The following is a 23876-nucleotide window of genomic DNA, read 5'->3' as shown; positions in this document are numbered from 1 at the left end:
TATACTGTAGAATATATATCAGGTTAATATACAGTAGAATATATATCATGTTAATATAGAGTAGAATATATATCAGGTTAATATACAGTAGAATATATATCAGGTTAATATACAGTAGAATATATATCAGGTTAATATACAGTAGAATATATATCAGGTTAATATACAGTAGAATATATATCAGGTTAATATACAGTAGAATATATATCAGGTTAATATACTGTAGAATATATATCAGGTTAATATACAGTAGAATATATATCATGTTAATATAGAGTAGAATATATATCAGGTTAATATACAGTAGAATATATCAGGTTAATATACAGTAGAATATATATCATGTTAATATACAGTAGAATATATATCAGGTTAATATACAGTAGAATATATATCAGAATAATATACATTAGAATATCAGGTTAATATACATTAGAATATATATCAGGTTAATATACAGTAGAATATATATCAGGTTAATATACAGTAGAATATATATCAGAATAATATACAATAGAATATCAGGTTAATATACAGTAGAATATATATCAGGTTAATATACAGTAGAATATATATCAGGTTAATATACAGTAGAATAAATATCAGGTTAATATACAGTAGTATATATATCAGGTTAATATACAGCAGAATATATATCATGTTAATATACAGTAGAATATATATCAGGTTAATATACAGTATAATATATATCAGGTTAATATACATTAGAATATATATCAGGTTAATATACAGTAGTATATATATCAGGATAATATACAGTAGAATATCAGGTTAATATACATTAGAATATATATCAGGTTAATATACAGTAGAATATATATCAGAATAATATACAGTAGAATATCAGGTTAATATACAGTAGAATATATATCAGAATAATATACAATAGAATATCAGGTTAATATACAGTAGAATATATATCAGGTTAATATACAGTAGAATATATATCAGAATAATATACATTAGAATATCAGGTTAATATACATTAGAATATATATCAGGTTAATATACAGTAGAATATATATCAGGTTAATATACAGTAGAATATATATCAGAATAATATACAATAGAATATCAGGTTAATATACAGTAGAATATATATCAGGTTAATATACAGTAGAATATATATCAGGTTAATATACAGTAGAATAAATATCAGGTTAATATACAATAGTATATATATCAGGTTAATATACAGCAGAATATATATCATGTTAATATACAGTAGAATATATATCAGGTTAATATACAGTATAATATATATCAGGTTAATATACATTAGAATATATATCAGGTTAATATACAGTAGAATATATATCAGAATAATATACAGTAGAATATCAGGTTAATATACAGTAGAATATATATCAGAATAATATACAATAGAATATCAGGTTAATATACAGTAGAATATATATCAGGTTAATATACAGTAGAATATATATCAGGTTAATATACAGTAGAATAAATATCAGGTTAATATACAGTAGTATATATATCAGGTTAATATACAGCAGAATATATATCAGGTTAATATACAGTAGAATATATATCAGGTTAATATACAGTAGAATATATATCTGAATAATATACAGTAGAATATCAGGTTAATATACAGTAGAATATCAGGTTAATATACAGTAGAATATATATCAGAATAATATACAGTAGAATATCAGGTTAATATACAGTAGAATATATATCAGGTTAATATACAGTAGAATATATATCAGGTTAATATACAGTAGTATATATATCAGGTTAATATACAGTAGAATATATATCAGGATAATATACAGTAGAATATATATCAGGTCAATATACAGTAGAATATATACCAAGTTAATATACAGTAGAATATATATCAGGTTAATATACAGTAGAATATATATCAGGTTAATATACAGTAGAATATATATCAGGTCAATATACAGTAGAATATATATCAGGTCAATATACAGTAGAATATATATCAGGTTAATATACAGTAGAATATATATCAGGTTAATATACAGTAGAATATATATCAGGTTAATATACAGTAGAATATATATCATGTTAATATACAGTAGAATATATATCAGGTTAATATAAAGTAGAATATATATCAGGTCAATATACAGTAGAATATATATCAGGTTAATATACAGTAGAATATATATCAGGTTAATATACAGTAGAATATATATCAGGTCAATATACAGTAGAATATATATCAGGTCAATATACAGTAGAATATATATCAGGTCAATATACAGTAGAATATATATCAGGTTAATATACAGTAGAATATATATCAGGTCAATATACAGTAGAATATATATCAGGTTAATATACAGTAGAATATATATCAGGTTAATATACAGTAGAATATATATCATGTTAATATACAGTAGAATATATATCAGGTTAATATAAAGTAGAATATATATCAGGTTAATATACAGTAGAATATATATCAGGTTAATATACAGTAGAATATATATCAGGTTAATATACAGTAGAATATATATCAGGTTAATATACAGTAGAATATATATCAGGTTAATATACAGTAGAATATATATCAGGTCAATATACAGTAGAATATATATCAGGTCAATATACAGTAGAATATATATCAGGTTAATATACAGTAGAATATATAACAGGTCAATACACAGTATTATCATTAGTATTATTGTATCCTATTCTAGACATCCTTTTTCCTTTGAGACTGCACAGTGATGTAACACTCAGCAATCTGTGAAGGTGTGACCAGTATGTTGTCATTGACATCATCAGAAAACCAGCATGTGATAGATAGTTATTGAATAGGCTGTTAAGTGTAAAATACATTATTTCAGATATGCAGTGTGACGAAATGAAATGTTACATGGTATACAAGATACCGATACACTAGTTTGTATCACCTGATTCTAGTACCAGGAAGTGGTTATTAACAGACAGGAAACAGATTGTCATGACAATGACTCCCCCCCCCCCCCCCCCCCCCCCCCCCACACACAGGATGTTGTGCAATATATTTTTATGCCTGTCAATGTATGAGGGTGTGAGTGGGAAATGGACAGTCATGCGATTGCTTCCAGACCAAACCCACACAATCTAAATGGAGCCGTTCCACCTGTCCGTTAGTTTTGCCTTGACTGGTACTTATTTATTTTTCAGCAAAGGTGCAAACACAGCTGTACATGGATATAAATATTTAGCTAAAGAATAAAAAACTTTATAAACTCTGTAAAAGATATCGCTGAATAAATATGTATATGTAGTATTTCGTGGAACAGTAGAGTCCTCAGAGATGTGAGCGTTCTTCAGGGCGTAAGAAGAGGTGCTGCTTTCTCTCACCCACATGACACATGGCCTAGTCTCAGCTCGTCTCAGCTCGTCTCAGCTAGTCTCAGCTAGTCTCAGATAGTCTCAGATAGTCTCAGCTAGTCTCAGCTAGTCTCAACTAGTCTCAACTAGTCTCAACTAGTCTCAGATAGACTCAGATAGACTCAGATAGACTCAGATAGTCTCAGCTAGTCTCAGATAGTCTCAGATAGTCTCAGCTAGTCTCAGCTAGTCTCAGCTAGTCTCAGATAGTCTCAGCTAGTCTCAGCTAGTCTCAGCTAGTCTCAGATAGTCTCAACCAGTCTCAACTAGTCTCAGCTAGTCTCAACTAGTCTCAGCTAGTCTCAGATAGTCTCAGATAGTCTCAGCTAGTCTCAGCTAGTCTCAGATAGTCTCAGATAGTCTCATCTAGTCTCAGATAGTCTCAGCTAGTCTCAGATAGTCTCAGATAGTCTCAGCTAGTCTCAGCTAGTCTCAGATAGTCTCAGATAGTCTCAGCTAGTCTCAGATAGTCTCAACTAGTCTCAGCTAGTCTCAGATAGTCTCAGATAGTCTCAGCTAGTCTCAGCTAGTCTCAGATAGTCTCAGCTAGTCTCAGATAGTCTCAGCTAGTCTCAGCTAGTCTCAAATAGTCTCAGCTAGTCTCAGAGAGTCTCAGATAGTCTCAGCTAGTCTCAGATAGTCTCAGATAGACTCAGATAGTCTCAGATAGTCTCAGCTAGTCTCAGCTAGTCTCAGATAGTCTCAGATAGTCTCAGCTAGTCTCAGCTAGTGTCAGGTAATCTCAACTAGTCTCAACTAGTCTCAGCTAGTCTCAGCTAGTCTCAGCTAGTCTCAGCTAGTCTCAGATAGTCTCAGCTAGTCCTTTCCCACAGTCAGACCACATAGCATCTTTTAGCCACACGGACAGGTCTGGCAAGAAAAAACAGCAGACGTATGGATCACGTCCTTTCTGAAGAAGGCTTTTAAGAGGCTGACTGAGTAATTTGTTTGTGGAGATTGAGACTTGGATTTAGTTATTAATGAGAAATTGTGTGAGTCAAAAGATGATTATTATTTGTAACTTTAGACAGGTGATGGACTGGCTAGAATCACATCTATTCCCCCATACATACTTTACCGATCTTATATCTAAATATGTTTAGCCTAACATCTCAGGCTAGACTGAAATTAGAATTGCAATTAAATCCTTTTTTCAGTTTTCTCTTCAAACAAACACACTGAATAAATCAAGAGCTTGCTTGAGGTGCCAGGAAGAAATCCAAAATCTGGAGAAAAACCAGAAGAGAGAAATCTCTCCAGCTTGCATGCTCCACATGGCAGAACAGAAGTGTTCCTGGTAAAGGAGCATTGTGTAGGAGATTGTCCTCGCCTCTCTGTGTTCTGTTGCCTTACTGTACACATTCCCTGCCTCTCCCATGGCCCATTTCGCGCAGACCACCTGGGTTCAAATACTATTCGAAAAATAAATTTCAAAAACTTTATCTGCACTTGATTGAGCTTGCCTGCCTGGCATAACGGACCAATAGAATAGTCCCAATACTGTAAACCCTTGCCCATCTGGCCCTCTTGGAAGGCTAGAACAAACGCTTCAATTATTTGAAAGATATCAAATAGTACTTGAACCCAGGTCTTTGCGGCCCCCTCTGTGGTAGGAAGGGGAGATAGATATCTAAGTGTGGATCTGAACCACCCCGGTTACAAATGGCCATTCTCACAGCCCAGAAGCCTGATAGTCGCTGCCTCCCACTCCCACCGGGCCCTGCTTGCTATGTTCTTCAACAAACCATTTCTTCATTTCAGTTTGGCTGGGTCGATACCGTCTGGACTGGCACATAGCGCTGAGTCAACCAACGTTGCTATAAAAAAAAAAACTCTGCCTGCAAATTTTATTTTATTAACTTTTTCGTGATCCTTTTCATCCTCTAATTTAACCCAGGTTGGACATGAGTACTTTTTACTATGCTAGTTGGTACGTTTTGTAGGGATTGGCTATATTGGTTAATGGACTGGGAAAACATTGAATTAGTGGTTTAGCTAGACAGAAGTTGATCAGAAGAATGTTGAAAAACAAGTAGGAGATAGAAACTCATATGTGACATAAAGCTGGCCGTAGATAAAAGTGGCATTTGTTGATTTGTTGAAATCTACAAGATTCCATTTTAACAAACATATCCAGTCCACCTTTGTTCCTTTACTTACCCAACGCTTTTCTCCATTACACTCAGTCCTTGTCCCTTTGCCAGAACACAAGTCATTTGTAAAAGAATACAAAAATGCTTACCTCACAAATCGATCTGTCAGATTCTTCACAAAGGCATAAATCTCACCCCAGTCGTTAGAAACACTTCCCGATCTGCAACAGAGAAAACACAGTTGAATTGTAGAATTATGTTCCTTTGAACGTGCCACAACCATGAAGGCATTTTAATATCAAGAAGATTGACCTTGATCCTTCTTAGTTTTTTTTTTTTGCTGACCAAAAAACCCTTCACCAAAGAGCACCTTAATAACTTACAATTGTGATGATTTACTAGTGCGTCCCTACAGCACACCTTCTTTGTGCTACAGTTAGACATGCTGACTAGGCTTGCTGTTATAGATAGTGGTACTGACTGTACTGATAACACAGTGTATCACAACATGTGGTACAGCTCTGCAGTGTGTTGCTGATTGAGCAGAGCACGAGTCAGCAGAATGTGTTCAGACCGATGCTTTCAGATAGATGAAAGACAACCACATTGTCTTTGAAGCTAAATTCAACTTGAGTCAAAACAATTCCTTAGGATAATGTATGAACTTGATCACCCCCTACAAGAGCTGGATGTATGAACTTGATCACCCCCTACAAGAGCTGGATGTATGAACTTGATCACCCCCTACAAGAGCTGGATGTATGAACTTGATCAACCCCCTACAAGAGCTGGATGTGTGAACTTGATCACCCCCTACAAGAGCTGGATGTATGAACTTGATCACCCCCTACAAGAGCTGGATGTATGAACTTGAATACCCCCTACAAGAGCTGGATGTATGAACTTGATCACCCCCTACAAGAGCTGGATGTGTGAACTTGATCACCCCCTACAAGAGCTGGATGTGTGAACTTGATCACCCCCTACAAGAGCTGGATGTGTGAACTTGATCACCCCCTACAAGAGCTGGATGTATGAACTTGATCACCCCCTACAAGAGCTGGATGTATGAACTTGATCACCCCCTACAAGAGCTGGATGTATGAACTTGATCAACCCCCTACAAGAGCTGGATGTATGAACTTGATCAACCCCCTACAAGAGCTGGATGTATGAACTTGATCACCCCCCACAAGAGCTGGATGTATGAACTTGATCATCCCCTACAAGAGCTGGATGTGTCTATAGATGGATAAAGTAGTCAACATGGTGGTCATGATGAGAAGAGAAGAGAGATTAGAGACATTGGCAACATTATTTATTTTATGAAAGCGTTGTTGTGCCAAAACCACTGACATTGTCAGTGTCTACAGTTGAGATTCCCTGGTCTACATCCCTGGTCTACATCCCTGGTCGACTTCCCTAGTCTACTTCCCTGGTCTACTTCCCTGGTCTACTTCCATGGTTAATTTCCTAGTCTACTTTCATGGTTTACTTTCTTGGTTTACTTCCTGGTCTACTTCTATGGTTAATTTCCTAGTCTACTTTCATGGTTTACTTTCTTGGTTTACTTCCTGGTCTACTTTCCTGGTTTACTTTCTTGGTTTACTTCCTGGTCTACTTTCCTGGTTTACTTTCTTGGTTTACTTCCTGGTTTACTTTCTTGGTTTACTTCCTGGTCTACTTTCCTGGTTTACTTTCTTGGTTTACTTCCTGGTCTACTTTCCTGGTTTATTTTCTTCGTTTACTTCCTGGTTTACTTTCTTGGTTTACTTCCTGGTCTACTTTCCTGGTTTACTTTCTTGGTTTACTTCCTGGTTTACTTTCTTGGTTTACATCCTGGTCTACTTCCTTTGGTTTGCTTCCTGGTAATTTCCTTGCTACTATACCAATACCACCTAGTTTCATGAAATAAACATTTTTTGGTTAATAAGTTATATGATGACTGATAGTTTTTATTATTATTGTTATCATCCAGATACATCATGTGCCAGTCCAGAGCGGGTGACGTAGGGAGTGTGCTTGCCACACACGCCTCAGGCCTTGGCACACCGTACCCTCTATCAGTCAAAGTGAGCAATGTGAACACAGTCAGTGTGTTCAATTTGCCCTTGATGATAACGACATCGTGGTAATTAAACTAATAATTACAATTCAATGTATGTGCAGAGAACATTAAAACATGAGAGATTCACCATTAGGGCCACCATCTTTCACACAGTTTCTCTCCTCCCCCTCCATCTCCAAGACAAGGTCAATGTTTCCGTCTGGCAAAGAGTGTGTATCTGTGTGTGTGTGTGTGTGTGTGGGGGGGGGGGGGGGGGGGGGGGGGCTAAGACTGAAGCAAAGTTCCACAGCACTTTGACAATACTGTAACTACTAACTACTCTGGATGATTAACGTTGTGAATACATTACACTGTAACGTCCTTGTTACCTTGTGAATACATTACACTGTAAGGTCCTTGTTACTTTGTGAATACATTACACTGTAAGGTCCTTGTTACTTTGTGAATACATTACACTGTAAAGTCCTTGTTACTTTGTGAATACATTACATTGTAAGGTCCTTGTTACTTTGTGAATACATTACACTGTAAGGTCCTTGTTACTTTGTGAATACATTACACTGTAAAGTCCTTGTTACTTTGTGAATACATTACACTGTAAAGTCCTTGTTACTTTGTGAATACATTACACTGTAAGGTCCTTGTTACTTTGTGAATACATTACACTGTAAAGTCCTTGTTACTTTGTGAATACATTACACTGTAAGGTCCTTGTTACTTTGTGAATACATTACATTGTAACGTCCTTGTTACTTTGTGAATACATTACATTGTAAGGTCCTTGTTACTTTGTGAATACATTACACTGTAAGGTCCTTGTTACTTTGTGAATACATTACACTGTAAGGTCCTTGTTACTTTGTGAATACATTACACTGTAAGGTCCTTGTTACTTTGTGAATACATTACACTGTAAGGTCCTTGTTACTTTGTGAATACATTACACTGTAAGGTCCTTGTTACTTTGTGAATACATTACACTGTAACGTCCTTGTTACTTTGTGAATACATTACATTGTAAGGTCCTTGTTACTTTGTGAATACATTACATTGTAAGGTCCTTGTTACTTTGTGAATACATTACATTGTAAGGTCCTTGTTACTTTGTGAATACATTACATTGTAAGGTCCTTGTTACTTTGTGAATACATTACTCTGTAAGGTCCTTGTTACTTTGTGAATACATTACATTGTAAGGTCCTTGTTACTTTGTGAATACATTACATTGTAACGTCCTTGTTACAACACCTACACTACAGTACTGACCTTCTCAAGAGCGTCGGACCTCTTGGTGTAATGGCTAAAGTGTTGGGACTGACTGAATGTTCGCTGCAACATACGGTTGGCTCTTGACGATCTAATGTTTACTAGTAAGCCTAAGTAATGTATGTACAGTGCCTTCAGAGTACTCACACCCCTTGACTTTTTGTTCTGTTACAGCCTGAATTTTAAATGGATTTCGTGTCACTGGCCCCATAACGTCAAAGTGGAATTTTGTTTTTAGAAATGTTAACAAATTAATAAAAGCTGAAATGTCTTGAGTCAATAAGTATTCAACCCCTTTGTTATGGGAAGCCAAAATAAGTTCAGGAGTAAAACTTTGCTTAACAAGTCACATATTAAGTTGCATGGAACTCAAGAACAGTGTATGTGTTATTTTGAGTAAACGGAAAGGTAGGGGTGATGGGATTACCGAAATATTGTGCTTTTACAAAATATTAAGGTGTTTTCAAATAAAACACAATACCTTGCTCTTGTTAAAGCTTTTGAATGTATTTGTTTTTTCTGTCATGATTTTTGAATGACTACTTCATCTCTGTACCCCACACATACAATTATCTGTAAGGTCCTTCAGTCGCGCAGGGAATTTCAAACACAAAGACCAGGGACGTTTTCCAATGCCTCGCAAAGAAGGGCACCTATTGGTCGATGGTAAAATAAAAATTAAAGCAGATATTGAATATCCCATTGAGTGTGGTGAAGTTATTAATGACACTTTGGATGGTGTATCAATACACCCAGTCACTACAAAGATACAGGCGTCCTTCCTAACTCAGTTGCCGGAGAGGAAGGAAACCGCTCAGAGATTTCACCATGAAGACAATGGTGACTTTAAAACAGTTACAGAGTATAATGGCTGTGATAGGAGAAAACTGAGTGTAACGGTTGTTCTCCTCCTTTTCATCCGAAAAGGAGGAGTAGTGATGGAACCAAGGCGCAGCGGGTTGTGAACACATAATTTATTTAAAGACAAGACGAAAAAACACGAACTTCACTATAACTAACAAAACAACAAACGGAGTAGACAGACCTGGACGACGAACTTACATAAACACGAAGAACGCACGAACAGGGAAAATAGACTACACAAAATGACGATGTACAAAAACAAACCGAACAGTCCCGTATGGTGCGACAAACACTGACACAGGAGACAACCACCCACAACGAACACTGTGAAACAACCTACCTAAATATGACTCTCAATTAGAGGAACGCAAAACACCTGCCTCTAATTAAGAGCCATACCAGGCAACCCTTAAACCAACATAGAAACAGAAAACATAGAATGCCCACCCAAACTCACGTCCTGACCAACTAACACATACAACAAACTAACAGAAATAGGTCAGGAACGTGACATAACCCCCCCCTTAAGGTGCGAACTCCGGGCGCACCAGCACAAAGTCTAGGGGAGGGTCTGGGTGGGCATCTGACCACGGTGGTGGCTCAGGCTCAGGGCGAGGTCCCCACCCCACCATAGTCAATCCCAGCTTACATCTCCCCCTACAAATGACCACCCTCATATTACACCCACTTAATCCTTTGGGTAACATCGAGACAAGGGGCAGCACCGGGATAGAGGGATAGCTCAGGACAGAGGGATAGCTCAGGACACAGGGATAGCTCAGGATAGAGAGGTAGCTCAGGATAGAGAGGTAGCTCATGATAGAGGGGCAACTCCGGACTGAAAGGCAGCTCCGGACAGAGAGACAGCTCTGGACTGAGGGGCAGTTCTGGATAAATAGCCGCTCTGGGCTGAGGGACAGCTCATGACTGGCTGACGGCTCTGGACGCTCATGGCTGGCTGACGGCTCTGGACGCTCATGGCTGGCTGACGGCTCTGGACGCTCATGGCTCACTGACGCTCTGGCAGATCCTGTCTGGTTGGCGGCTCTGGCAGATCCTGTCTGGTTGGCGGCTCTGGCAGATCCTGTCTGGTTGGCGGCCCTGGCAGATCCTGTCTGGTTGGCGGCCCTGGCAGATCCTGTCTGGTTGGCGGCTCTGGCAGATCCTGTCTGGTTGGCGGCTCTGGCAGATCCTGACTGACGAATGGCTCTAGCAGCTCCTGACTGACTAACGGCTCTGACGGCTCGAGACAGACGGGCGGCTCTAATGGCTCGGGACAGACGGATGGCTCAGACGGCGCTGGGGAGACGGATGGCTCAGATGGCGCTGGGGAGACGGATGGCTCAGATGGCGCTGAGGAGACGGATGGCTCAGATGGCGCTGCGGAGACGGATGGCTCAGATGGCGCTGCGGAGACGGATGGCTCAGATGGCGCTGCGGAGACGGATGGCTCAGACTGATCCTGTCTGGCGGAAGGCTTTGGCTGCTCCTGTCTGGCGGAAGGCTCTGTAGGCTCATGGCAGACGGGCAGTTCATGCGGCGCTTGGCAGACGGACAGTTCAGGCGCCGTTGGGCAGACGGCAGACTCTGGCCGGCTGAGACGCACTGTAGGCCTGGTGCGTGGTGCCGGAACTGGAGGCACCGGACTGGAGACACGCACTTCAAGCCTAATGCGGGGAGCAGGGACAGGGCACACTGGACTCTCAAAACATACTATATGCCTGGTGCGTGGTACCGGCACTGGTGGCACCGGGCTGAGTGCACGCACATCAGGACGAGTACGGGGAGAAGGAACAGTGTGTACAGGGCTCTGGAGACGCACAGGTGGCTTAGTGCGTGGTGCCGGAACTGGAGGCACCGGACTGGAGACACGCACCATAGAGAGAGTGCGTGGAGGAGGAACAGGGCTCTGGAAACGCACTGGAAGCCTGGTGCGTGGTGTAGGCACTGGTGGTACTGGGATGGGGCGGGGAGGTAGCGCCGGAAATACCGGACCGTGCAGGCGTATTGGCTCCCTTGAGCACTGAGCCTGCCCAACCTTACCTGGCTGAATGCTCCCCGTCGCCCGACCAGTGCGGGGAGGTGGAATAACCCGCACCGGGCTATGTAGGCGAACCGGGGACACCATGCGTAAGGCTGGTGCCATGTAAGCCGGCCCAAGGAGACGTACTGGTGGCCAGATATGTAGAGCCGGCTTCATGGCACTTGGCTCAATGCTCAATCTAGCCCTACCAGTGCGGGGAGGTGGAATAACCCGCACTGGGCTATGCACACATACAGGAGACACCGTGCGCTCTACTGCGTAACACGGTGTCTGCCCGTACTCCCGCTCTCCACGGTTAGCCTGGTAAGTGGGCGCAGGTCTCCTACCTGCCCTTGGCCCACTACCTCTTAGCCCCCCCCAAGAAATTTTTGGGTAGTACTCACGGGCTTTTCGGGCTTCCGTGCAAGACGCGTCCCTTCATAACGCCGGTTCCCTTCTCCGATTGGCTCTGCTCTCCTCAGTGCCTCCAGCTGTTCCCATGGGAGGCGATCCCTTCCAGCCAGGATCTCCTCCCATGTGTAGCAACCTTTACCGTCTAATACATCCTCCCAAGTCCATTCCTCCTTCTTGCGCTGTCCCTTCCTCTGATTACACCGCTGCTTGATTCTGGATTGGTGGGTGGTTCTGTAACGGTTGTTCTCCTCCTTTTCATCCGAAAAGGAGGAGTAGTGATGGAACCAAGGTGCAGCGGGTTGTGAACACATAATTTATTTAAAGACAAGACGAAAAAACACGAACTTCACTATAACTAACAAAACAACAAACGGAGTAGACAGACCTGGACGACGAACTTACATAAACACGAAGAACGCACGAACAGGGAAAATAGACTACACAAAATGACGATGTACAAAAACAAACCGAACAGTCCCGTATGGTGCGACAAACACTGACACAGGAGACAACCACCCACAACGAACACTGTGAAACAACCTACCTAAATATGACTCTCAATTAGAGGAACGCAAAACACCTGCCTCTAATTAAGAGCCATACCAGGCAACCCTTAAACCAACATAGAAACAGAAAACATAGAATGCCCACCCAAACTCACGTCCTGACCAACTAACACATACAACAAACTAACAGAAATAGGTCAGGAACGTGACACTGAGGATGGATCAACAACATTGTAATTACTCCATAATACTAACCTATATGACAGAGTGAAAAGAAGGAAGCCTGTACAGAATAAAAATATCACAAAACATACATCCTGTTTGCAACAAGGTACTAAAGCAGAACTGCAGAAAATGTAGCAAAGAAATCAACTTTATGTCCTGAATACAAAGTGTTCTGTTGGGAGCAAATCCAAACACATCACATCATTGAGGACAACTCATTCATATTTTCAAGCATGGTGGCGGCCAGTGTTCCATCTTAGTAGTGTGCGGGGTGCGCAGTCTCCCCGAGACTGTGCAGAAGACATATCAACCCACGGAGAGAAGCACGAGATTGAACTTCAGTTTACCCTGTTAACACTATCAAAGTTTTCCCTTTACTGTTGCAATTGTGATCTAATCAACTTAATATTAGCCACTTTCAACGCAACATACCGAAACAAAACAAATTATGCAAGAAATGTTGTTGTAGGCACAATGCATCAGAGCAGGATTCTATTGCATTGACACGACTCAGACCATACTCTCCACAGACCTGTGTTGCATAACCAATCAGAGCTACAGTAGGCCTATATGCAGATAGACCATTGCCATATATGGATCTGTGCCATTCACTTTGAACTGGACTGTGTTTACAGCATGAGCCACGTGTGCACATCTTGTTCATATTCTTTGCTAGTTACTGAGTTATTAGCCCAGTTATAGATCATTTCTCATCAGCAATGGGGGAGTGATTGCTTCCTACAAGAGCACAAAATGTCTAAATTTCGAGACATCTTTGAAAAGCAAGTCAGGTAAAGAGCTTGTTTCTGTTGTCTTATAGGGGCAGTGTTGTATTTTGAGACAGGCTTGAATAAGCGAAGTAGCCAATAGGTAAAGGGCAGGATAGTTTGTCTGATTCTCTGAAATGATATGAGAATAATAATGCATTTTTTATTTTGTAAAAGTGGTTTTCTTGCATCAAACAACACAACAACATGTTCAGTCACCTCCTTGTCTGAAGAACAAGTAGATCAACAGGTTCATGTCAAGCCCTGCATGATTTTTTTTCAAAAGTGTCATGGAATGTATTTTATTTTATTATTTTAACCTTTATTTAACTAGGCAAGTCAGTTTAGAACAAATTCTTATTTACAATGACGGCCTACCAGAAGACCTCCTGCGGGGACGGGGGCTGGGATTAAAAATAAAAATATATAATAATAAAATAGGACAAAACACACATCACAACAAGAGAGACAACACAACACTACATAAAGAGAGACCTAAGACAACAACATAGCAAGGCAGCAACACATGACAACACAGCATGGTAGCAACACAACATGACAATAACATGGTAGCACACACAACATGGCAGCAGCACAAAACATGGTAGCAGCATGAAACATGGTACAAACATTATTGGGCACAGACAACAGCACAAAGGGCAAGAAGGTAGAGACAACAATACATCACGCAAAGCAGCCACAACTGTCAGTAATAGTGTACATGATTGAGTCTTTGAATGAAGAGATTAAGATAAAACTGTCCAGTTTGAGTGTTTGTTGCAGCTCGTTGCAGTCGCTAGCTGCAGCAAACTGAAAAGACGAGCGACACAGAGATGTGTGTGCTTTGGGGACCTTAAACAGAATGTGACTGCCAGAACGGATGTTGAATGTGGAGGACGATGGCTGCAGTAGATAACTCAGATAGGGGGGAGTTAGGCCTAATGTAGACCTACAATGAACACCACACATTGGCTGCTACTGTAGGCTTAAAAATAGAACAGCTATTTCCATGTTAAAATGTTATGGGAGGCATTTTCTCCGTAGTTATTGATGGCAGGCAACTGGCAGGCAACTCTGGTAGGCCTACATTATGATCAAGTAGCCACAGTAGCCTACTTGACCACTGTTATAACTGTAACTTAAAGCGGGTACAGCCTCAGTGTTCACAGTAAACACGAGCTGGAAGTTGCACAGAATTTTTTACAACGTTCAAGTTTGCACTCAGCAGATCTGCAAGTTGCTCAATGGCGAAAAACATTTGAGGGAACATTGGTGGTGGCTGCATCATGTTATGGGTATGCTTGTCATCGGCAAGGACTAGGGAGTTTTTTAGGATAAAAAGAAACAGAGTAGAGCTAAGCACAGGAAAAATCCTAGAGGAAAACCTGGTTCAGTCTGCTTTCCAACAGACACTGGGACACAAATCCACCGTTCAGCATGACAACCTAAAATGCAAGGTCAAATCTACACTGGAGTTGCTTACCAAGAAGACATTGAATGTTCCTGAGGGGCCAAGTTACAGTTTTGACTTAAATCTACTTGAAAATATATGGCAAGACTGAAAAATGGCTGTCTAGCAATGATCAACAACCAATTTGACAGAGCTTGAAGATTTTAAAAAGAAAAATATGCAGATATTGTACTAACCAATGTGTACAAAGCTCTCAGAGACTTGCCCAGAAAGACTCATAGCTGTAATCACTACCAAATGGGACTGTAACATCTATTGACTCAGGGGTGTGAATACTTATGTAAATGTAACATTTCTGTATATCATTTTCCATAAGTTTGCAAAAAATGACTAAGAACATGTTTTGAATTTGTCATTATGGGTTATTGTGTGTAGATGAGTGAGAGAAAAAAATATTCAATTCATTTTTAATTCAGGCTGTAACACAACTTAATGTGGAATAAGTCAAAGGGTGTGAATACTTTCTGAAAGCACTGCATTTGGGCCCAAGCAGCTCTCAAAAAAAACCTTGTAGTTTTTATCAATTGTATCAACGGTCGGCCATGCTACAATCTCTACAACATCCCGTCATTTTATAATTGAGAACAGGGTGGAGTAGTTGACAGCGGGTTTGAAACTGGAGGGGAGGTGCACAGATGTAACAGGCTTGCAGAAATATGGCATGGAGCCAAGTTGCGAGAGAAGAATAATGAAGTCAAAAAACTAAAGTAAAAACACGTGTTGTATCAAGTCCGTTTGTGTCCTGAGACAGTATGGTATGCATCACCGAACTTCCACTTTGTGTAAACTTTTTTGTTGTTGCCTCAACTGGAAAGAGGTCTCCTTATGTTACAAGTGGTATTTACGGCAGACCAAGGATTGGGGTTAAAGTGAGGGTTGGGTTTAAGACCACAAAAGCTTTGTCTCAGTAGCTTCGTGTTATCTTGACAATGCATCATGGTTAGCAGATCTAAACAGAACTCCCAGAAGGCCTATGGCAGGGGTCCCCAATTACATTCAGCCATGGGAAGATTTGTTTTTGTACAAATTTACAGCAAGAATCCCAAACAGATGTAGAATTTTGAGACAAACAGAATCATGTCAAACCTTGATTACATTGGGATACAATCATGCGCCTCTTTATATGAGTAGACTCCGTTCCCTGATGATTTTTACAGTATTTTGTGTTCAGGAACGAAAATGACAACAACAACAAAAATATAATTTTATTTTTTATTTTTCTCAGATAACTTTTGGAGGCCAAATATGTATTGGGCTGCTCTGCAGGATTAATTCTATTTAGGCCGGTATTCTAAAACGGGAACTAACCAATTTAACCTTTCATCTGCTGAACCGGACCAAGCATGAATGGTTTGAACCATAACAATAATCAATGTGACTGTGTATACAGCTCTAGGCTAAATGTGACATTGCTTCATTGCTGTTACATTGGTAGCTACATTTGACACTGTTGTTGTTACATTGTTACATTGTAGCTACATTTGACACTGTTGTTGTTACATTGTAGCTACATTTGACACTGTTGTTGTTACATTGTAGCTACATTTTACACTGTTGTTGTTACATTGTAGCTACATTTTACACTGTTGTTGTTACATTGTAGCTACATTTGACACTCTAGTTGTTACATGGTGGCTACATTTGACACTGTTATTGTTACATTGTTACATTGTAGCTACATTTGACACTGTTGTTGTTACAGTGGTAGCTACATTGTCATTGTTTCAATCGCTGAACATAACAGGCACTTCAGTGATTTTAAATGTTGCAAATCAATTCTTCTTACCTATCTAGAACAAAGTACAAGTCGTAAGCTCCGTGACAAGATGCTTCTTCCGCGTGACAGGACCACGCAAACACACACAGCACAACTATTCCAGCTGTTGCTGCTGTTGAAATCCAGTGGGTTTTAGCGCGAGGAAGTGTTCTCTCCTTCATTGTCAAATTCAACGGTGTCATTGTAGCTCCGGCAAGGCAAAATGTATCAAGCGAAATGACACTTCTTCTTATTCTAGCACATAAACAGAAGAGAGTATGCTAAAAAAACGAGCCGCACTGCTAGAAACATGTCAAAACTTCTACAGCACAATAAAGTAGCCTCTCTGCGTTTAATATCACCGACAGTATTTCTTCATGTCCTCTGACGATGTACTACTCTAAACCGTAGTCTATTTCCTGTTGAGTCAATACAATATCCCATTTCATAAAACCTCCCCGTAGGATACACAAAGCAAACTCCCACTATAACGACTCTTATTCCAAGCGCGCATGCGCCTGGTGAAACCAGATGTGGCTAAATTTAGTGGCTTTATATTCACAAGTAATTGTTAGTGGTGATTATACTGGATAATTAGTTGTGGCCAGGGCCGGTTCCAGGCATATGCGACGTAAGCAGTCACGTAGGTCCCCAGCCCGTAAGGGAACAGTCTGGGTGTCAAGAGTTAGAAGAGTAGAATCCAAAAAGGTGTAAATTCGAATTTTGCTTGTGTATCAGCAACATTTTTCTCCTGTTATGTCAGTCACTGACAGTCACTCAATTAGCCATGTCAGCTACAATTTATAGATTGGTAAATGAGTCTAGTCAATTAGTCTAGCTAAAGTTGTAGTAATCATGGCCCGAATACCGACCAGGCATGCAAAGGCACGTTCCCAAGATCCCTGACCTCCAGAGGGCCCCCAATAGTTTTGTTAGTCACTCATGAACATGGCATACTGTAAGTCATGGCAAAATGTTCAGAATTGCAGGAATTTTGCTTTAAAACGGAAAAAAAATCGAAATGTTTCTGTTTTCTTTATGTCTGCATTGTTGGGAAAGGTCCGGTCAGCATTTCACTGTTAGTCCACACCTGTTGTTGATACAGCATGTGACAAAAAAAATATTTAATTTGATTCCACACAATGGCAAAATGGATAGTATTGCAGGAAATGTGTCATAAAATTTGCTAAATGTATCTCCGGCCCACGGCAAAATGTGTAGAATTGCAGGAAATGTATTTTAAAATGTAAATGTTTCTCTGTGCTGTCAAGGGGGGGGGACCAATTCTCGCTTTAGGGCCCGCAAAAGGCTAGAGCCGGCCATGTATGTGGCCTAAATTAAAGAACGTTATTTATTTCGTAAAGGCTCTTTTTTTTATTCGGAGGGAGGAGAGACTGAGGACCTCCAACGAAATATGACAAAATACTGATGCTCTTTGAATGCAATGACATCATTACAAAAAACAATATCCTGCCACAACTGTCACCACAGCCATGACAACTGTCACCAGTCACCACACCCCAAAATGTGTGACGAAAATGTGTATTTTGAATTAAATATAAAATAGTTTATATTATTTAAATAGTTTATATTATTTAAATAGTTTATATTATTTAAATAGTTTATATTATAAATTATTTTATTTAAGAAAGACACCCATGGATGTTTGTTTTTTTATTTTTATATTTGGCTCTACAGTCCTAATGGAATGTTGGAGTGACTACAATAGGCCTTCTAATTCAGCATATGAACAGATGTATTGATCTGATTCCAAATCCAACTGGAGGATATTTCCTTTAGACTGAGACAGATTATAATAAATGTGTGTTTTTTGTTGCAGAAGGAAATGGAAAAGACTGGACACGAAAAGAGCAGGAAGACAAAATGCAAAGACCATATGTGTGAAATACAGAGGTCCAATGCAAAGTTACTATCTCATTGGGCCTCAAGAGTTTGATAATTAGCCGAGTCCACGGTGGGAAATAGGTCCAGCTGATACTATAGCACTTTTTGAAAACAACGAATGCTTATTAACAGAAATTAAATCATAACTTTTAAATCAATCTAAAACTGCATCTGGCCTAGAATCAGGCTATAGGCACTGTGACTCATCACAGACATCCTGTACCCGCATAGATTATTTCACTACAGAACAGACACTACTGCCCATATAATGTAGACTGTACAGCAGTAACTTGCCGCATGCCACTATGGCTGCCCAGAGTGGCAGCATATAACAGTACGCTCAGTTGGGCCTCAAGAATTCAACATAGCAAGTTTGTATGAATGTCTGGTTATTAAATGGGATAAATAGTTTAATCCATTCTCTGTTCTATAAATTTATTTACAGGTAAATAATACTTTTAAAAGGATTATTAATAAAAATCAAGACTTGCTAAATAGAGATTTTTGTTTGTCGGTATGCATAATAGTTTGTCTAACATACGTATTCCTCTGAACTGTAAATGTTTTGCATGATTGTTATTGAAGTTATAATTACTTACATTTGCTTCCATCCTAGTATTTCTGTCAGCCATCTTTGCTAAAGCAACTCTCCAGCCTTGGGTTGCAGTTCTTCATGGGAGTTTTGGGAACCACTCGATTGGATTGGTCATCGCCCCACATTCGCCAATGGTGATTTGCATAAAATTGGGGAATCCTGAACTTTATATCCGCCTCCCAAGTCACGTTCACATCGCCCAACGGTTCCCGCCCACTCCGCTTTTCATCGCTTTCCTCTGTGACGAGAGAGGCTATGATGACGCATATTGGGCAGCTAAGAGTCGAGTGTGGCTAGTCAGCAACAACAGCAGCATGTCTAGGTAAAACTTGGAAAAGAAAGTGATGTTTGTTTCAATGGGCAAGGGAGAATTAACTTGTAGTATTGGTCAGTATCTGGACGTTACTGTGACATGCCAATTAGCTACCTAAGGACAAGCCGGTGGTAATGACCAGTACAGCGGTGTTGTATCGAGATGGTCGCCAACGTCAGTTGCTTCCCACCGAGCAGCAGTCGCTTCCCACCGAGCAGCAGTCGCTTCCCACCGAGCAGCAGTCGCTTCCCACCGAGCAGCAGTCGCTTCCCACCGAGCAGCAGTCGCTTCCCACCGAGCAGCAGTCGCTTCCCACCGAGCAGCAGTCGCTTCCCACCGAGCAGCAGTCGCTTCCCACCGAGCAGCAGTCGCTTCCCACCGAGCAGCAGTCGCTTCTCACCGAGCAGCAGTCGCTTCCCACCGGGCATCAGTTGCTTCTCAACGAGCAGCAGTTGCTTCTCACCAGGCAACAGTTGCTTCTCACCGAGCATCAGTCGCTTCCCACCGAGCATCAGTCGCTTCTCACCGAGCAGCAGTTGCTTCCCCCCGAGCAGCAGTTGCTTCCCACCAGGCAGCTGTATCACGTCGCCAGTGGTAGCTAACGTGGCCAATTTGTTCCATCCCACTTTAATTTATTTAGAGTATGATAGCAGCCTCCTACACAATAAATACATTTGAATATTGGTAGTATCCATCTGGATGTCATGTGACACAGTCTACTGCTCAGTGGGGAGAGCAAGCCGGCAACACAACAACACAGGGCTCCCGCTTTGCCGACTGCTGTCCTGCAGAAAGGAGAGGGAAGTAACTAGACAGACAGCGTAGCCAAGCAGACGGCTAAAGCACATTTAATGTAGTGATTTTCACAGAAAATGTCCAACTATTTGCTCCGGAAAAAAAACGGGAATGATTCTAAACACTCTCTCAAGTTTCAAATTCTCTCTGTAGTTTCTAGCCACAAGTATAAACTAGCTAACTGGGAAGGGCTCGTCAGGATGACTGTTGTTGATGTGTGCAGAGGGTCCCTGGTTCGCGCCCGGGTCGGGGCGAGGGGACAGACTAAAGTTAAACTGTTACACTAGCTAGCTGGGAAGGGCTCATCGGGGTGTCTGTTGTTGATGTGTGCACAGGGTCCCTGGTTCGCGCCCGGGTCGTGGCGAGCGGACGGACTAAAGTTAAACTGTTACACTAGCTAGCTGGGAAGGGCTCATCAGGATGACTGTTGTTGATGTGTGCAGAGGGTCCCTGGTTCGCGCCCGGGTCGGGGCGAGGGGACGGACTAAAGTTAAACTGTTACACTAGCTAGCTGGGAAGGGCTCATCAGGGTGACTGACTGAAGCGAATCCCTTCCTCTTCAATCGATTCTCGCTGCACGCATATGTCATCAATTTGGGCACCGGTCGTGTCCGTATAGCCTCTCCCCTCTGTAACCAAAGGTTGGAGAGTTGTTTAAGCAAAGACGGCTGACAAAAATACTAGGATGTAAGCAAATGTAAGTAATTATAACTTAACGGTTACTGTAGTTTTTAATGCTCTTTGAAACCAGGAGATTACAGTAAATGCATGACTTGTTCTCAACACAGAGGTTAATGTCACGCCCTGACCATAGACAGCTTTTATTCTCTATGTTGGTTAGGTCGGGGTGTGATTAAGGTGGGTCATCTAGGTGTATAACATATCTATGTTGGCCTAGTATGGTTCCCAATCAGAGGCAGGTGTTTATCGTTGTCTCTGATTTGGGATCATATTTAGGCAGCCATTTCCCCTTTGTGTTTTGTGTGATCTTGTCTATGTATAGTTGCCTGTGAGCATTATTTATAGCTTCACGTTTCGTTTGTTCTTTTTGTTCTTTTGTTCTTTAAAGTTTTAATTTCTAATATTAAAGGATGGAAATATTCCACGCTGCATCTTGGTCCACTCCTTGCAACGATATCGTGACAGTTAAAACATTCAGGCTCTCAACCGTGCCAGCCCGCTTATTTCCTATTCAGTTCGACTGGCCATAAGTTTCCTCGCAATAACTGTGCATAGAGCTACCGTACACTTCCCAGTCAAAACAGTTTGCGATTATATTCTGACAACATTTTGTGAAGATTTTGTTGGTGCTGGTGTTCGGCGTTCAGCAGGGTTTTTTTCCTGCCGTTCGAGTAAATTACATTTTATCTTGAGGCAAGCCAAAGTTCAAAGTATCCAAAGTCTACGCCCCTTCATCGGTGATTGGTCAAGAATAGATATTCTTCAATGAAGTATTTGTTGTCATTCAACAAGAGACGACTAGTTTTCATGCACATTTTTTCACTTGAGAAATACTTTAAACCTCTTAGTTCGATGCAAAATTGCACGCCTACTCCTGCTCCTTCCCTCCGGCGTTTGACATCGCTGGTCAACCAACCACCGGTCCTGGCAACCCATATTGAGCACACCAGCTCCCCATCGTTAAGCACACCTGGACTTCATCATCACCCTGATTACTCTCCCTTCATATAGCCCTCAGTATCCTCAGTCATCAGGGAGTATTGGTTTTGGTTACGTTGAGTACGCTGCTCCTGTTTTGTAGTATCTTCCTGATTATTATTACTAAACTCACCTTCTGCACCTGCTTCCTGACTCCCTGCGTATACGTTACAAACGTCAAAAAATAGTGACAGATTTTTTTGGGGGGGGGGCTTATCTTAGATTGATTCTGACTATTTTGAGGAAGTGTTACTGTATACTGATGCTACAGCGTTTCAAGAGGGACAAACAGTAATATTGCTGCATTTTTCTAGTTTTCCAGTAATGTATTTTTAAGGCGAGGCAACAAAGTTCTGCTAGAGTTCTGATAGGAGCGAAACCGAACCTTGGAACGAGGACACCTTTACAGAACTCATAATTACAGGTGGAAATACCACTAGAAACTTACGCCACTCCCTGGGTAAAACCATTGCCTCAACAAGCAGTGTTGCACATGACAAACAAGCAGGTAGAAAACCCTCTGTTTCAAGCGAAGGCTTTATAAAAGTGTAGAAGCAGAATAATAATCATCGTACAATATTCAAAGGGCCTATCCTAAAACAAACCAGCACATTCTCGATAGCAGATGAATGTAAACGAACAACATAATCAATTGACAAAATGACAGTACCTGCCGGGGGGGGGGGGATAAGTGGTGCGCGGTTCTAGAGTCTTTGGCCTAGATAAACGCACACATCCGCTGCCGGCCTCGTAATGGAGCATGGACGTGCGCAACTTAAGAAAGCCTAACAAACCCAGCAAGGGGGGCACATATCTTTGGAGGGGCTATAATTTATTTTCTGTAAAAACACTCATCCCACTGTGAGCAAGCTACCTAGACTACTGATTACAGAGAGGGCAAATAGGGGAGGGCTATCAGATGATCATAATGGATGTAGATGATGTCAACCAGCTAACTAGTTAGCTACTGTAGCTAGCTAACTGTCAGCTATGCTGTTGTAACAATTGAACTACTTTTTATCGTCCCTGTCCCTGAACCGTCCCTGTCCCTGAACCGTCCCTGTCCCTGACCCGTCCCTGTCCCTGAACCGTCCCTGTCCCTGAACCGTCCCTGTCCCTGAACCGTCCCTGTCCCTGAACCATCCCTGTCCCTGAACCGTCCCTGTCCCTGAACCGTCACTGACCCGTCCCTGTCCCTGTCCCTGTCCCCGTCCCTGTCCCTGACCCGTCCCTGTCCCTGAACCATCCCTGTCCCTGTCCCTGAACCATCCCTGTCCCTGACCCGTCCCTGTCCCTGACCTGTCCCTGACCCTGAACCGTCCCTGTCCCTGACCCCTTCCTGTCCCTGTCCCTGTCCCATCCCTGTCCCTGTCCCTGTCCCTGTCCCTGTCCCGTCCCCGTCCCTGTCCCTGTCCCTGTCCCGTCCCTGTCCCTGACCCGTCCCTGTCCCTGAACCATCCCTGTCCCTGTCCCTGAACCATCCCTGTCCCTGACCCGTCCCTGTCCCTGACCCGTCCCTGACCCTGAACCGTCCCTGTCCCTGACCCCTTCCTGTCCCTGTCCCTGTCCCATCCCTGTCCCTGTCCCTGTCCCTGTCCCTGTCCCGTCCCCGTCCCTGTCCCTGTCCCTGTCCCGTCCCTGTCCCTGTCCCTGTCCCTGAACCGTCCCTGTCCCTGTCCCTGTCCCTGTCCCGTCCCCGTCCCTGTCCCTGTCCCTGTCCCGTCCCTGTCCCTGTCCCTGTCCCTGAACCGTCTCTG

General features: G+C 41.6%; 1 protein-coding gene across 1 annotated transcript in view; it reads right to left on the bottom strand.

Moving 5' to 3' along the window:
- LOC129852745 (anthrax toxin receptor 2-like) overlaps positions 1–17346 on the bottom strand; it is a 112436-nt gene extending 95090 nt beyond the window's left edge. Inside the window, exons 1-2 of the mRNA XM_055918405.1 lie at positions 16883–17346; positions 5642–5713 (exon numbers count right to left, since the gene is read on the bottom strand). Coding sequence (XP_055774380.1) covers positions 5642–5713; positions 16883–17055 — 245 coding nt within the window. The 5' untranslated portion in view covers positions 17056–17346. The remainder of the gene's footprint in view (positions 1–5641; positions 5714–16882) is intronic.
- Positions 17347–23876: the final 6530 nt, after the last annotated feature.

Source organism: Salvelinus fontinalis, chromosome 4 (genome assembly GCF_029448725.1).
Source record: "Salvelinus fontinalis isolate EN_2023a chromosome 4, ASM2944872v1, whole genome shotgun sequence".
In the NCBI taxonomy this organism is placed as follows: Eukaryota; Metazoa; Chordata; class Actinopteri; order Salmoniformes; family Salmonidae; genus Salvelinus; species Salvelinus fontinalis.
This window is presented reverse-complemented; position numbering and strand designations above follow the sequence as displayed.